General features: G+C 40.8%; 2 protein-coding genes across 13 annotated transcripts in view; one reads left to right on the top strand and one right to left on the bottom strand.

The window, feature by feature from the left end:
* The window catches only part of LOC130281857 (proton channel OTOP2-like), a 32645-nt gene extending 16994 nt beyond the window's left edge, over positions 1–15651 (bottom strand). For 3 of the 9 annotated variants that reach the window (XM_056529569.1, XM_056529571.1, XM_056529567.1), the window contains exon 1: positions 10653–10789. Coding sequence is in view for 3 of the 9 variants with exons in the window: in XM_056529567.1 (XP_056385542.1) it covers positions 10653–10723 (71 nt within the window). In the remaining 6 variants the exon portion in view is untranslated. Of the gene's footprint in view, positions 1–10571; positions 10590–10652; positions 10793–15186; positions 15265–15441 lie in introns of those variants that run through there. The other 6 variants (XM_056529566.1, XM_056529570.1, XM_056529573.1 and 3 more) reach the window with 6 other exon arrangements.
* LOC130281858 (sideroflexin-3-like) overlaps positions 10569–16121 on the top strand; it is a 36576-nt gene continuing 31023 nt past the window's right edge. Inside the window, exon 1 of one of the 4 annotated variants that reach the window (XM_056529579.1) lies at positions 10569–10624. In XM_056529579.1, the coding sequence (XP_056385554.1) occupies positions 10622–10624 (3 nt within the window). In that variant the 5' untranslated portion in view covers positions 10569–10621. Of the gene's footprint in view, positions 10625–10861; positions 11001–15397; positions 15417–15630; positions 15770–16121 lie in introns of those variants that run through there. The other 3 variants (XM_056529580.1, XM_056529583.1, XM_056529582.1) reach the window with 3 other exon arrangements.

Raw genomic sequence — 16121 nt, 5'->3', positions numbered from 1 at the left:
GAGGGCTACAGTTTAGAGACCACTGCACAGTGACCTCCAAACTGTGGCCCTCCAGATGTTGCAAAATTACAAATCCCAGCATGCACAGACAGCAAACTGCTGTGTGGGCATGCTAGGAGTTGTAGTTTTGCAAGATCTAGAGGGTTACAGTTTAGAGACCACTGCACAGTAATCTCCAAACTGTAGCCCTCCAGCTGTTGCAAAACAGCAAATCCCAGCATGCCCACACAGCAAACAGCTGTCTGGGCATGCTGGTAGTTGTAGTTTTGCAACATCTGGATGGCTACAGTTTAGAGACCACTGTATAGTGGTCTCAAACTGTAGCCCTCCAGATGTTGCTTGGCAACTCACTGGCTTCCGTAGGATCCAGGGAGCCGCATCGCCATCCTCTGCTGCTGCTGATCGCCGCCCGCTGCCACTGTTGATGGGTAAGTGGACCTTCGGCGCCGATCCTTGTCAGTTTCCTCGTTCTGCCCCGCCTACTGTAGGTGGGCAGAACGGGGAAACCGAAAGTTAACCCCCCCCCGCCCCCGATCTGCTATTGTTTATCGCTTCTACCCCTGCCACCTCACTCCTATCCCTTCAGGGGGATCGTGGGTATCTTGGACAACCCCAATCCTCCTTATTTTCCGGGTCACCGGAGACCCGTATGACCCAGAATTACCGCAAATTGCCGGTGTGAATTCACCGGCGATTTGCGGCGATCGCCGACATGGGGGTGTCTGATGACCCCCTGAGCATTTACTTGGGGTAGCTGCTGATCGATATCAGCAGTCACCCCGGTCCGGTCCCCGCCCTGCGCGCGGCGGGGACCAAAATTCCCACGGACGTACATGTACGTCATGGGTCCTTAACTACCAGGGTCTCATGTTGTACCGGTACGTCATGGGTCCTTAACAGGTTGACAAACTCCCCAGGGCTGACTGGGAATGGTAACAAAGGAAAAAATGGAGGCTTGCTAGCGAGCAAACACAACAGATCAGATAGTACTTTGACACCAGGATTTAGCAGATGAAAAGAACAACACCTCAGAACCCCTCAACTGCTCTGTTTAAGACGTGCCTATCCATAACCTGAAACCCGACCCTTGCCTAAAAAGATGCTTTTTAAGTAGGACGTGGGAACCATAAGATGTCTTAGTAAACTCCCCAGGTCAGCAGCTTTCACCACTAAACTAGCATCGGCCCCAAATGGATGAGAATCTAGCAGCTGGTTAAATTTCTGAAATGTGATAGCAGAAATAGGGAGTCTGGAAGGGGGCCTAGGTGCTTCAGTCTTAAGGATACCCTTGATTGCAGCTTTGATAGGATGTGAGCTAAACAATGACGGTGTCCCAGGGTGACTAAGTGACACATGGTGTTGGATGCCTGCCAAGTAAAGTATTATCATATGGTGCTGTGAGACAATTTGAGTGAAGAGTGGCAAAAGGAAATATACGCTAGGATGAATCTGGTGTCTAGGGGGTCGTGACCTGGGTGCAAGTCTCGGGAACTTAAGAAAAGAATCCCATGCCACCTTGTACGCCCTAGCAGTATTACTAGAAAGTGACCCATTGATTAGATCTATAGCTCCTGGTAAATGAGCATTCATTCTAGCATCAGAGAAGCAAACAGTGGTGCTGGAGTGCCCGCTGATCTGCATCTGGCATCGACTAGCAAAACACCTCAAAATTCAAGCAAGACAGAGCATCAGCCGCAATGTTCTTTTTCCCCTCAATAAAAAAGCATTCAAGGTGAAATTTGCAAGATAACCCTATGTAAGTCTCTTAAGGAAAGATATAATCACAAGGGACTTAGATCTATCCTTGCAAATAATGTCTTTAACTACAACATTGTCAGTGAAGAAGACCACTGTCTGGCTCTGCCAAAAATGACCCCAAGTGACTGCTGCTGCTATCACTGGAACAATCTCAAACAAAGCGGATGTCCTGGAGAACTCAGGGAGGGACAAAGTCTCAACCTGCCAAGCCTGTGTCAGCCAGTGGGAGGTGAATATGGCTGCATACCCTACTGTGGCGACCGCGTCCGTGTGTATTACCGGGGATGATTGAGAAGCTCTCAGGATGAACATGGAGACCCCATTCCAATGCTCTAAATACTCATCCCACATGGCAAGATCTGCCAAGGCAGCTTCATCCAGAGTAACCAGGAAATCTGCCTCCGGGGCCGTGGGCAGTGATGCCAAGAGTCTGGAAACAAAGGCACGGCCTTGAAGGATAACCCTCATAGCAAAATTCAGCATCTCCAGGAGACTCTGAAGCTGCTGCCTCATAGATACTCCGGACAGCACATGATTGTGGATGACAGACCTGATGCGTACTAGCTTTTCCTCAGGTAACCGGGCAACCATATTGACCGAATCTAGCACTACTCCAAGGAAAGTGAGAGAAGTGGAAGCACCTTTTACCCTTTTTTGAGCGACTGTAATGTTCAAACAGCAGAAAATGGATGTGAGTGAGTCGTGATCCCCGGGATCAGCCGCAGGACTTTCCAGTAGCAAAAAATCGGCAAGGTAGTGTGACACGTGAGAACATTGACAGTAGTTTAGGAGCATCCATTCGTATGCTGCGGCAAATTTGTCGAACAGCCATGGGCTGCATTTAGACCCGAAGGTGAGACGAGTATCAACGTAATAACTCCCTTCCCATTTTATCCCAATCCATCTCCAAAGATCCGGGCAAATTGGAAGAAGCTTGAAAACATCTGTTATATTTGCTTTAGAGAGCCAGGTACCTCTTCCGAACGCCAGGATCTGTTGGATGGCTTTGTCCACAGACATGTATTTTAGCGTGAACTCCTCAGATGGTATAAGGGAATTGATACTAGGAACATGGGAAGAATGTGGCACAGACAGGTCATAAACAAACAATATTTATTCGAGAATTTACCACAGGCTACTCCAATAGGGCTGAATCTCCAGCTAGCGAAGGGAGGGGACTGGAAGGGGCCTATGATGAAACCCTTAGCAACCGCTTTCTGCAGAAGGTCTGAAACCACGGCAGAGTTCCTAGCTGCAGTTTGCAAATAATGGCAATCGAAGGTGCCCTGAGGGAGAGAAATCAGCCCTGTATGAAACCCCTGCTCAAAACCAGAACACAGGAAATCTACGAACCCTGGGGCTGGGTGGCTAAGTAGGCAGCTACGTAGCATTATTGTATCCACCACGTCTAGTCATGCATCTGGATTAAGCCTCTTAGGGCATTGGGACCTAGGGTGGGCAATGTGGCAGATACTGCATATATGCAACAGTCGGCACTGGCTGAACGGGCAAGACGACAAAGCAAAATTGTGGCATATTTGTGAGTTGCCCAGAAAATGTACCGGCCTACCTAACTTATCCAGTACCGGCACTTGGAGCCAGAGGGTACATCGGGGGAACCAGAAGTGCTGGGATCCGCCACCTGGGAGAGATTCGGGCACCAATTGGTAGCATGAGTTGATGACTGGCAGACTGTGCAGAGGGGAGCTCTGAGACCAGCAAAATGCCTGCAAAACAACTCCGTGTGCATGCTAGCCCAATTGGTGACCTGCCGAAACTGTATCAAGGCGGCAGTTGCTTTATCCGAAAATGAGCGGTGGTAATCATCGAAGGAGAAACCTCCATACCCCAAATCCACCAATTTGTATAAGTACTGGTCTAACTCAACACTCCTTTCTGGTTTCGTGGAGCAAACTACATCCCGAAACAAGCTAAAAGCGAGTACAAATTCAGGAATGTTAAGTTTTTTGTTGAGTCTAGGATCCCTAGCCTTAACCACCACTGACCCACCCTTTTTTTTTAAATATATACGCGACAGCCCAAGTAGCAATATACGAGAACATAACAATATGTTGGATGAACATTTCTCAGAATGGCTCCCAATTAACTCTGAACTAAGACAACAATATGCAACTGAGGACAATTTCATTAACTGGGCACTAGAATAAGCGAACATAACCCAAGTTACTTAGCCACAGAGTAGCGCATGCCACCCTATGCTCCAGCGATAATAAAGTAACTACTGTAACCGTACAAAAAAACAAAACTATAATCCCTAATACATTATAGACAGTATCTCCCATAAGTGAGTCCAACCCTTACAGTATATACAGTATGTCCCATAAGTGAGTCCACCCCTCACATTATATACAGTTTCTCCCATAAGTGAGTCCACCCCTCTCATTATATACAGTATCTCCCATAAGTGAGTCCACCCCTCTCATTATATACAGTATCTTCCCTGTAAGAAAATACCATGTGCTGCTGTAGATGCCCTGCTACGGTCGCCCCCCCCCCCCCCCCCCCCCGAAAGAGGACTGGAGCATCTGTGAGCCCCAACGGGAGCCGGGATGCCAATATGCAGAGAGTGAAAGTGATGAAGCGGGGCGCGGGTGGCCGCAAACTTACCAGATGGCGCAGGAACCACGGGGAGGACAGGAGCGCCTGACTGGAAGTTAGCACCGGAGCCGTAATGCGAGACCGCTGCGAAACGAAGCCTGCTTGCAGTGACCCTGACCCTGCTGTTATAAAGGTATAGCCCCTCCCACATATTGGATTAACAAGTTTTGTTAACCCTTACTTGTTGCTTTACATATAGATGGCCTAGGCTATAAGATTGCCAAGATCCTGAAACTAAGCACGGTGGGCAAGACCATGCAGAGGTTTCACAGGACAGGTCTCATTTAGAACAAGCCTGGCTATGATCAACCAAAGAAGTTGAGTACAAGTGCTCAGCATAATATCCAGAGGCTGTCTTTGGTAAATGGACACATGAGTTCTGCCAGCATTGCTGCAGAGGTTGAAGGGATGAGGGTCAGCTTGTCAGTACTCAGACCATACACCGCACACTGCATCAGATTAGTCTGCATGGCTGTCGTCTCCAAAGGAAGCCTCTTTTAAAGATGAAGCACAAGTAAGCCTGCAAACAGTTTGCTAAAGACAAGCAGACTAAGGACACGGATAACTAGAATCTAGGCTTGTTCAATTTGTTTAGGACGTAATTAGTTTTTGTCCGAATTGTTCATATTTCGTACATTCGGATTGATCCGAATGTATGAAATATTTACATCCGAATGAATCCGAATTCGTAACAAAACGAATTGTACATGCCTACGAAGTTGTGAAAAACAAATTTTATTTTTGTTTATTTAGAAGCAAGGGACCATTTAATAAAGTGTGTGTTTCACTTTTTTTTCTTTATTTTTAAATTTTTTTAGGTAGTACTGCTACTCCCAGCATGGAACAGACTGTTCCATGCTGGAAGTAGTAGTACCTGTACTAATAGACATATCGCCCTGGGTATCAGTCTGACACCCAATGCGACTGTCCATAATATAGCAGAGATGTGGAGCGGCTCTATACAGCGCTCGCATCTCTGCACTATTCTCCGGCCAGTGATGTGAATAGAACAATCACAGCTCTGAGGGAAATATGAATGAGTGAGTGGCTGGCCGGAGTATAGTGCAGAGATGCGAGCGCAGGAGAAAGCCGCTCTGCTTCTCTGCTATACATAGGACGATCACATTGGGTGTCTGTAGTGATACCCACTGTGATCTGTTCTTACCTGCAGGTCCTACTACTCCCAACATGGAGCACACTCTTCTCCATGCTGGGACCTGTAGTACCTGCATTAATAGACAGATCGTAGCTAGTGTAACTTCTGACACCTGTTGCGATCTGTCTGTTAATGCAGGTACTACAGCTCCCAGCATGGAGCAGAGTGTGCTCAATGTTTGGAGTAGTAGTACCTGCAGTTAAGGAAAGATCACAGCGGATGTCACTCCCGACACTCGCTGTGATCCTCCTGTATAATGTATAGATGCGGCCGGCACTCTTCTATGGTCCCCTTCAATGACGAATATATACACATATTCATATATCCACAGAGAGTTGTGATTGGCTGGAACCATCTGGCCAGTCACAGTTCTCTGCGGGAAATATGAATAGGTGTATATATATACACAGGGGACCATAGAAGAGCAGCCGGCCGCATCTATACATTATACAGGAGGATTGCAACGAACCCCGGCGATCTGTCAATTAGTACAGGTACTACTACTCCCATCATGGAACAGTGTGTTCCATGCTGGGAGTAGTAGTACTACCTTTAAAAAAAATGTAAAAAATAAAGGAAAAAAAGTGAAAAACACACACACACTACATTTTTATTATTGTCGGCTACATTCTTAGTGCCCTGCCCGCCCACATAAATTGATCACTACTGAATCTTTTTTATTTTAGTTTTTTTATGGTACCCTACAAAATGTTATTAAAAAAGGAATCTCCATTTTCAATAACCATAAAAACGAATAACGAAATCGGCCAAAAACTAAAATAAAACTAACGACATGTATAACGAATAGATCCGAAATAACGAATTCATCCGAAAGCAAAACAGTTTCCGAATTGAACAAAAAAAAAAATATATACGAATGCATCCGAAAACAGAATAAAACGAATTACTGTATCCTGAAGGTTTAACAGAACCGAAAAATTTTTAATCCGAAAAACCCCCCGAAAGAAAACGAAATTTTTGCTTGTGCACATGTCTACTAAAATCATGTCCCATCGTCTGATGAGACCAAGATTATGTGTGTGTAGTGGCAACCAGTTGAGGAAATTAAAAAAAATAGGTCACACAAAATATTGACACTTTGGGCCCAATTATGATATTTCCACTTAGGGGTGTACTAACATTTGTTCCCAAAGTTTAGACATATTGGCTGTATTGAGTTATTTTGAGGGGGCACAACATCAAACACTGTTATACAGATGGTGCACTCACTACTTTACACTGTAGGAGAAGGTCATTTCTACAGTGTTGTAAAAAAAGATTGAATAACATATTCATAAAAAAGTTAGGGGTGGACTCACTTATGGGAGATAATGCATATAATGTGAGGGGTGGACTGACTTATGGGAGATACTGTATATATAATGTGAGGGGTGGAGTCACTTATGGGAGATAATGTATATAATGTGAGGGGTGGACTGACTTATGGGAGATACTGTATATATAATGTGAGGGGTGGATTCACTTATAGGAGATACTGTATATAATGTGAGGGGTGGATTCACTTATAGGAGATACTGTATATATTGTGAGGGGTGGACTCACTTATGGTAGATACTGTATATAATGTGAGGGGTGGACTCACTTATGGGAGATACTGTATATATAATGTGAGGGGTGGACTCACTTATGGGATATACTGTACATAATGTGAGGGGTGGACTCACTTATAGGAGATACTGTATATATTGTGAGGGGTGGACTCACTTATGGTAGATACTGTATATATAATGTGAGGGGTGGACTCACTTATGGGAGATACTGTATATATAATGTGAGGGGAGGACTCACTTATGGGAGATACTGTATATATAATGTGAGGGGTGGACTCACTTATGGGAGATACTGTATATAATGTGAGGGGTGGACTCACTTATGGGAGATACTGTATATATAATGTGAGGGGTGGACTCACTTATGGGAGATACTGTATATATAATGTGAGGGGTGGACTCACTTATGGGAGATACTGTATATATAATGTGAGGGGTGGAGTCACTTATGGGAGATACTGTATATAATGCGAGGGGTGGACTCACTTATAGGAGATACTATATATAATGTGAGGGGTGGACTCTCTTATGGGAGATACTGTATATAATGGGAGGGGTGGACTCACTTATGTGAGATACAGTATATATAATGTGAGGGATGGACTCACTTATGGGAGATACTGTATATAATGTGAGGGGTGAACTCACTTATGGGAGATACTGTATATATAATGTGAGGGGTGGAATCACTTATGCGAGATACTGTATATATAATGTGAGGGGTGGACTCACTTACGGGAGATACTGTATATATAATGTGAGGGGTGGACTCACTTATGGTATATACTGTATATAATGTGAGGGGTGGATTCACTTATCGGAGATACTGTATATAATGTGAGGGGTCGACTCACTTATGGGAGATACTGTGTATATATAATGTAAGGGGTGGAGTCACTTATGGGAGATACTGTATATATAATGTGAGGGGTGGACTCACTTATGGGAGATACTGTATATATAATGTGAGGGGTGGAATCACTTATGGGAGAAACTGTATATAATGTGAGGGGTGGATTCACTTATGGGACATACTGTATATACTGTAAGGGTTGGACACACTTATGGGAGATACTGTATATAATGTGAGGGGTGGAGTCACTTATGGGAGATACTGTATATACTGTAAGGGTTGGAAACACTTATGGGAGATACTGTATATAATGTGGGGGGGGGACTCACTTATGGGATATACTGTATATAATGTGAGGGGTGGACTCACTTATGGGATATACTGTATATAATGTGAGGGGTGGACTCACTTATGGGATATACTGTATATATTATGAGGGGTGGACTCACTTATGGTAGATACTGTATATAATGTGAGGGGTGGACTCACTTATGGTAGATACTGTATATAATGTGAGGGGTGGACTCACTTATGGGAGATACTGTATATATAATGTGAGGGGTGGACTCACTTATGGGAGATACTGTATATAATGTGAGGGGTGGACTCACTTATAGGAGATACTATATATAATGTGAGGGGAGGACTCACTTATGGGAGATACTCTATATATAATGTGACTGGTGGACTCACTTATGGGAGATACTGTATATATAATGTGAGGGGTGGACTCACTTATGGGAGATACTGTATATAATGTGAGGGGTGGACTCACTTATGGGAGATACTGTATATATAATGTGAGGGGTGGACTCACTTATGTGAGATACTGTATATAATGTGAGGGGTGGACTCACTTATGGGATATACTGTATATAATGTGAGGGGTGGAGTCACTTATGGGAGATACTGTATATAATGTGAGGGATGGACTCACTTATGCGAGATACTGTATATAATGTGAGGGGTGGACTCACTTATGGGATATACTGTATATAATGTGAGGGGTGGAGTCACTTATGGGAGATATTGTATATATAATGTGAGGGGTGGACTCACTTATGGGAGATACTATATATAATGTGAGGGGTGGACTCACTTATGGGAGATACTGTATATATATAATGTGAGGGTTGGACTCACTTATGGGAGATACTGTATATATAATGTGAGGGGTGGACTCACTTATGGGAGATACTGTATATATAATGTGAGGGGTGGACTCACTTATGGTATATACTGTATATAATGTGAGGGGTGGATTCACTTATCGGAGATACTGTATATAATGAGAGGGGTGGACTCACTTATGGGAGATACTGTATATAGTGTGAGGGGTGGACTCACTTATGGGATATACTGTATATATAATGTGAGGGGTGGAGTCACTTATGGGAGATACTGTATATATAATGTGAGGGGTGGACTCACTTATGGGAGATACTGTTTATATAATGTGAGGGGTGGAGTCACTTATGGGAGATACTATATATATATAATGTGAGGGGTGGACTTACTTATGGGAGAAACTGTATATAATGTGAGGGGTGGATTCACTTATGGGACATACTGTATATAATGTGAGGGGTGGACTCACTTATGGTATATACTGTATATAATGTGAGAAGTGGAGTCACTTATGGGAGATACTGTATATATAATGTGAGGGGTGGAGTCACTTATGGGAGATACTGTATATATAATGTGAGGGGTGGACTCACTTATGGGATATACTGTATATAATGTGAGGGGTGGACTCACTTATGGGATATACTGTATATAATGTGAGGGGTGGACTCACTTATGGGATATACTATATATAATGTGAGGGGGGACTCACTTATGGGATATACTGTATATAATGTGAGGGGTGGACTCTCTTATGGGAGATACTGTATATATAATGTGAGGGGTGGACTCTCTTATGGGATATACTGTATATATAATGTGAGGAGTGGACTCTCTTATGGGAGATACTGTATATAATGTGAGGAGTGGACTCACTTATGGTATATACTGTATATATAATGTGAGGGGTTGACTCACTTATGGGAGATACTGTATATATATATAATGTGAGGGGTGGACTCACTTATGGTATATACTGTATATAATGTGAGGGGTGGACTAACTTATGGGATATACTGTATATAATGTGAGGGGTGGACTCACTTATGGGAGATACTGTATATAATGTGAGGGGTGGACTAACTTATGGGATATACTGTATATAATGTGAGGGGTGGACTCACTTATGTGATATACTGTATATATAATGTGAGGGGTGGACTCACTTATGGGATATACTGTATATATGTGAGGGGTGGACTCACTTATGGGATATACTGTATATATAATGTGAGGGGTGGACTCACTTATGGTATATACTGTATATAATGTGAGGGGTGGACTCACTTATGGTATGTACTGTATATAATGTGAGGGGTGGAATCACTTATGGTATATACTGTATATAATGTGAGGGGTGGAATCACTTATGGTATATACTGTATATAATGTGAGGGGTGGACTCACTTATGGTATATACTGTATATAATGTGAGGGGTGGAGTCACCTGAGATACTATAGCTGTTACTACATCTGATGAGCATACATTTTACAAGCTTAGCTCTGCTATGTCAGACATATTCCCCTTTTTTCACTATGGTATGGTATTCAGTTTGTATGTTTTTACATTTTCACTCGATTCTTTGGCAGATGAGATGACAGCCGGCACCATCCGGCCCCAGCCAGCTCCGTCTCCATATGAACCAGTTATGTGAAGTGGTTATTCTTAGGCAGCCAACCCATGTGTTCCTCCCCACTCCCCCTAAGCCTTGAGTGGTTTCCAGTCACAGGCCGCCCTGTTGTTTATCTGAGCCTTCGTATTAATGCATTGGTTGTCAGCGGTGTAGGGAGGCCTGACAAGTTAGGTTGTCCTCCCCGCCCTTGTACAGTACAAGCCCATGATGTCATTGAGAGGTCACTGCTATCACTGGATGCTGTATAGGATTTGACTTCTGGGCGAAGGACGTAGACAAGCGTAAGTGGACATATACCTATATACTGTTCTGTGACATATACCTATATACTGTTCTGTGACATATACCTATATACTGTTCTGTGACATATACCTATATACTGTTCTGTGACATATACCTATATACTGTTCTGTGACATAGACCTATATACTGTTCTGTGACATAGACCTATATACTGTTCTGTGACATATACCTATATACTGTTCTGTGACATATACCTATATACTGTTCTGTGACATATACCTATATACTGTTCTGTGACATATACCTATATACTGTTCTGTGACATATACCTATATACTGTTCTGTGACATATACCTATATACTGTTCTGTGACATATACCTATATACTGTTATGTGACATATACCTATATACTGTTCTGTGACATATACCTATATACTGTTCTGTGACATATACCTATATACTGTTCTGTGACATATACCTATATACTGTTCTGTGACAAATACCTATATACTGTTCTGTGACATATACCTATATACTGTTATGTGACATATACCTATATACTGTTCTGTGACATATACCTATATACTGTTCTGTGACATATACCTATATACTGTTCTGTGACATATACCTATATACTGTTCTGTGACATATACCTATATACTGTTCTGTGACATATACCTATATACTGTTCTGTGACATATACCTATATACTGTTCTGTGACATATACCTATATACTGTTCTGTGACATATACCTATATACTGTTCTGTGACATATACCTATATACTGTTCTGTGACATATACCTATATACTGTTCTGTGACATATACCTATATACTGTTCTGTGACATATACCTATATACTGTTCTGTGACATATACCTATATACTGTTCTGTGCTAAGCTTTTAGGGACCGGCTTTAACTAGTTGATATTTTGTAGGACTCATTTTCAGAAGCTTTATTATCACTTAAAGGGGCGAGCTAGTGAGTAATGCAATGAATTGTGTTATTTTGGGTAAACCAGACCACTGATCTATCCTTTCCTAGAACACGGTAATTCCTGGGGTTGTCCTCAACAAAGGGATTAGGCTGAACGCTTTATCTGCTTTACAGCATTCTTAAGGAGGTGTGAACCTCATATAGCAGTGGTCTCCAAACTGTAGACCTCCAGATGTTGCAAAACTACAACTTCCAGCATGCCCAGACAGTCAACGGCAACATCTGGAGGTCCACAGTTTGGAGACCACGGTTTTATAGCATCTATCTGTCTATCTATCTATATCACATTTATCTATCTATCTATCTATCTATCTATCTATATCACATCTATCTATCTATCTATCTATCTATCTCATATCTATCTATCTATCTATCTATATCACATCTATCTATCTATCTCATATCTATCTATCTATCTATCTCATATCTATCTATCTGTCTCTCATATCTATCTATCTGTCTCTCATATCTATCTATCTATCTATCTATCTCATATCTATCTATCTATCTATCTATCTCATATCTATCTATCTCATATCTATCTATCTATCTATCTCATATCTATCTATCTGTCTCTCATATCTATCTATCTGTCTCTCATATCTATCTATCTATCTATCTATCTCATATCTATCTATCTCATATCTATCTATCTATCTATCTCATATCTATCTATCTGTCTCTCATATCTATCTATCTGTCTCTCATATCTATCTATCTATCTATCTCATATCTATCTATCTATCTATCTATCTCATATCTATCTATCTATCTATCTCATATCTATCTATCTATCTATCTATCTATCTCATATCTATCTATCTATCTATCTCATATCTATCTATCTGTCTCTCATATCTATCTCATATCTATCTATCTATCTATCTCATATCTATCTATCTATCTATCTCATATCTATCTATCTCATATCTATCTATCTATATCATATCTATCTATCTTTCTCATATCTATCAATTTATCTATATATCTATATCTCTATATCATATCTATCTATCTATCTCATATCTATCTATCTATCTATCTCATATCTATCTATCTGTCTCTCATATCTATCTATCTGTCTCTCATATCTATCTATCTATCTATCTATCTATCTATCTATCTATCTATCTATCTCATATCTATCTATCTATCTATCTATCTATCTATCTATCTATCTCATATCTATCTATCTATCTATCTATCTATCTCATATCTATCTATCTATCTATCTCATATCTATCTATCTATCTCATATCTATCTATCTGTCTCTCATATCTATCTCATATCTATCTATCTATCTATCTCATATCTATCTATCTATCTCATATCTATCTATCTCATATCTATCTATCTATATCATATCTATCTTTCTCATATCTATCAATTTATCTATATATCTATATCTCTATATCATATCTATCTATCTATCTATCTATATATCTATCTATCTATCTAGTTCAACAAGTAATGGCGCAGCACTCCAAAAATAGATTTAAAAAAAATGAATTTATTCACCACCTTACCAACAGCAACGTTTCAGCTCAACACTAGAGCCTTTTCCAAGCATGTCTATCTATCTATATATCTCATATCTATCTGTCATCTATCTATCTATCTTATATATATCTATCAATCAATCAATCAATCACACATCTATCTATCTCATATCTATCTATCTATCTCATATTTATCTATCTATCTATCTATCTATCTCATATCTATCTATCTAATATCTATCTATATAATATTTATCTATATCATATCTATCTATCTCATATCTATCTATCTAATATTTATCTATCTCATATCTATCTATCTATCTATCTATCTATCTATCTATCTATCTATCTATAATATTTATCTATCTCATATCTATCTATCTATCTATCTATAATATTTATCTATCTCATATCTATCTATCTATCTATCTATCTCATATCTGTCTATCTATCTATTTCATATCTATCTATCTATCTATCTCATATCTATCTATCTATCTAAATTAGTAGAATTCCGCAGCACACAATCCAAGTAGATGAAAAAAGTGAAGTTTTATTCCATAAACAGGTGAAAGTTACAGCGACGTTTCAACCAGCTCTCCTGGTCTTTCTCAAGCATGCTTGAGAAAGACCAGGAGAGCTGGTTGAAACGTCGCTGTAACTTTCACCTGTTTATGGAATAAAACTTCACTTTTTTCATCTACTTGGATTGTGTGCTGCGGAATTCTACTAATTTGTATTACATATAGGACCATTAACCAGGGTCCGGCTCTGCGTGCACCGCTTTTTTCTTCTTGTTTGGGGTGCTGTTTCTCTTGGATTATCTATCTATCTATCTATCTCATATCTATCTATCTATCTATCTATCTATCTCATATCGATCTATCTATCTCATATCTATCTATCTATCTATCTATCTCATATCGATCTATCTATCTCATATCTATCTATCTATCTATCTATCTCATATCTATCTAATATCTATCTATCTATCTATCTATCTCCTATCTATCTATCTATCTATCTCATATCTATCTATCTCATATCTATCCATCTATCTCATATCTATCCATCTATCTCATATCTATCCATCTATCTCATATCTATCTATCTATCTCATATCTATCTCATATCTATCTATCCATCTATCTATCCATCTATCTATCTATCCATCCATCTATCTATCCTTGACTGACCTTTCCATAGAATATCACTGCTACATGAAAAATGATACCCCCCCCCCCCCCCTTGAGAGATATATCCTACAACATACAGTATCTCGTGCCCTCCGGAGGCGTTTCCAGGTGACACATTGCTATTATGGTTTTACGGTCAACCTTTAGGGTTACTTTCTTAAAATAGGATTCATTTGGGATGTTGCTAATGGGGGATTTGGGTACATTTGGGTTGGGGGTATGTTTATTTTTGCAAGCTGACCTTAGTGTCCCATTGGCGTTCCATGTATGTAAACAGTAGCTTAGCATTTTAGCTGGTACCCTGAGGCCATAGATGACAATAGACTGGAGCCATGACTATTCTAGGCGCATGCTATCCTTTATCATGGTTCACCAAGTTCTCTAACACAGTCTTATTATTACTAAGCCTTGCAACAAAACTAAATACATCCTATAGAGTTGTGTGTGTGCACGCGTATCTGTATTTACAATCTCACCTATATAATATATACACATGGATACAGTATATTTGTAACCTAATGTCTTGCCTGGAGTTAGATATTTCTTTCCGTGGTACAGTCTTGCGGTTTGGGTGGGGTCTTGGCATTGCTGCCGAGTCATATAATCTAAGCGAAACAAACAAGTTCTTCAGTTTAACTGTTCACCAACCAGTGTGCCTCCAGCTGTTGCAAAACTACAACTCCCAGCATGCCCGGACAGCCTTTGGCTGTCCGGGCATGCTGGGAGTTGTAGTTTTGCAACAGCTGGAGACACACCGGTTGGGAAACACCGCATTAACTTACTGTTTACTATAGGATTCCCGTAGCAGAGAAAACGCTATTGTCATCCTGCCTTTTGATGTCTTGTCTATTTTACAGACATATGGTTTTTCAATAATGGCAAACTAGGAAACGCCTCCATATATGAGCACGGAGGCCAATATTACTCCTACAGTTGTCATGGAGACCGACCATACTGCTTTGGCCCAGAATGTCGTGAGCTCCCATTAGCAGCTACAGGGAAACCTCAGTGCTATATATTTCATTATTCTTCGCCTGACAAATTCTTTTACCATTGTTCATTTTCCGTTACAGCACAAGCAGGACTGTGGAGCAGAAAGGGAAGGAAAGAGTTAAGAATGGCCCCTCCTGGTCAATTGACTGTATTTGGCGAATAACGCTTGAAAACGGAAAGTTTGAGTGTAAAGTATCTGGGCCTCGTCCCAAGAGGCTGGGATTGGCACCAAACCGAGTTCTGGAAAAAATGATGGATTCAGCGTTCTGTAGGAGTTTAATAGATTCAGCTCAACAAAAATATGTGTTCTTTATAGGGGTACTCCGGGGGAAAACAATTTTTTTTGGAATCAACTGGTACCAGAAAGTTAAACAGATTTGTAAATTACATCTATTTAAAAACCTTAATCCTTACAGTACTTATCAGCTGCTGTATGCTCCAGAGGAAGTTGTCCAGTTCTTTTCTGTCT

Source organism: Hyla sarda, chromosome 7, assembly GCF_029499605.1.
Source record: "Hyla sarda isolate aHylSar1 chromosome 7, aHylSar1.hap1, whole genome shotgun sequence".
NCBI lineage: Eukaryota > Metazoa > Chordata > Amphibia > Anura > Hylidae > Hyla > Hyla sarda.
Note: the sequence above shows the minus strand (reverse complement) of the source record. Positions and strands in the feature narration are given on the sequence as shown.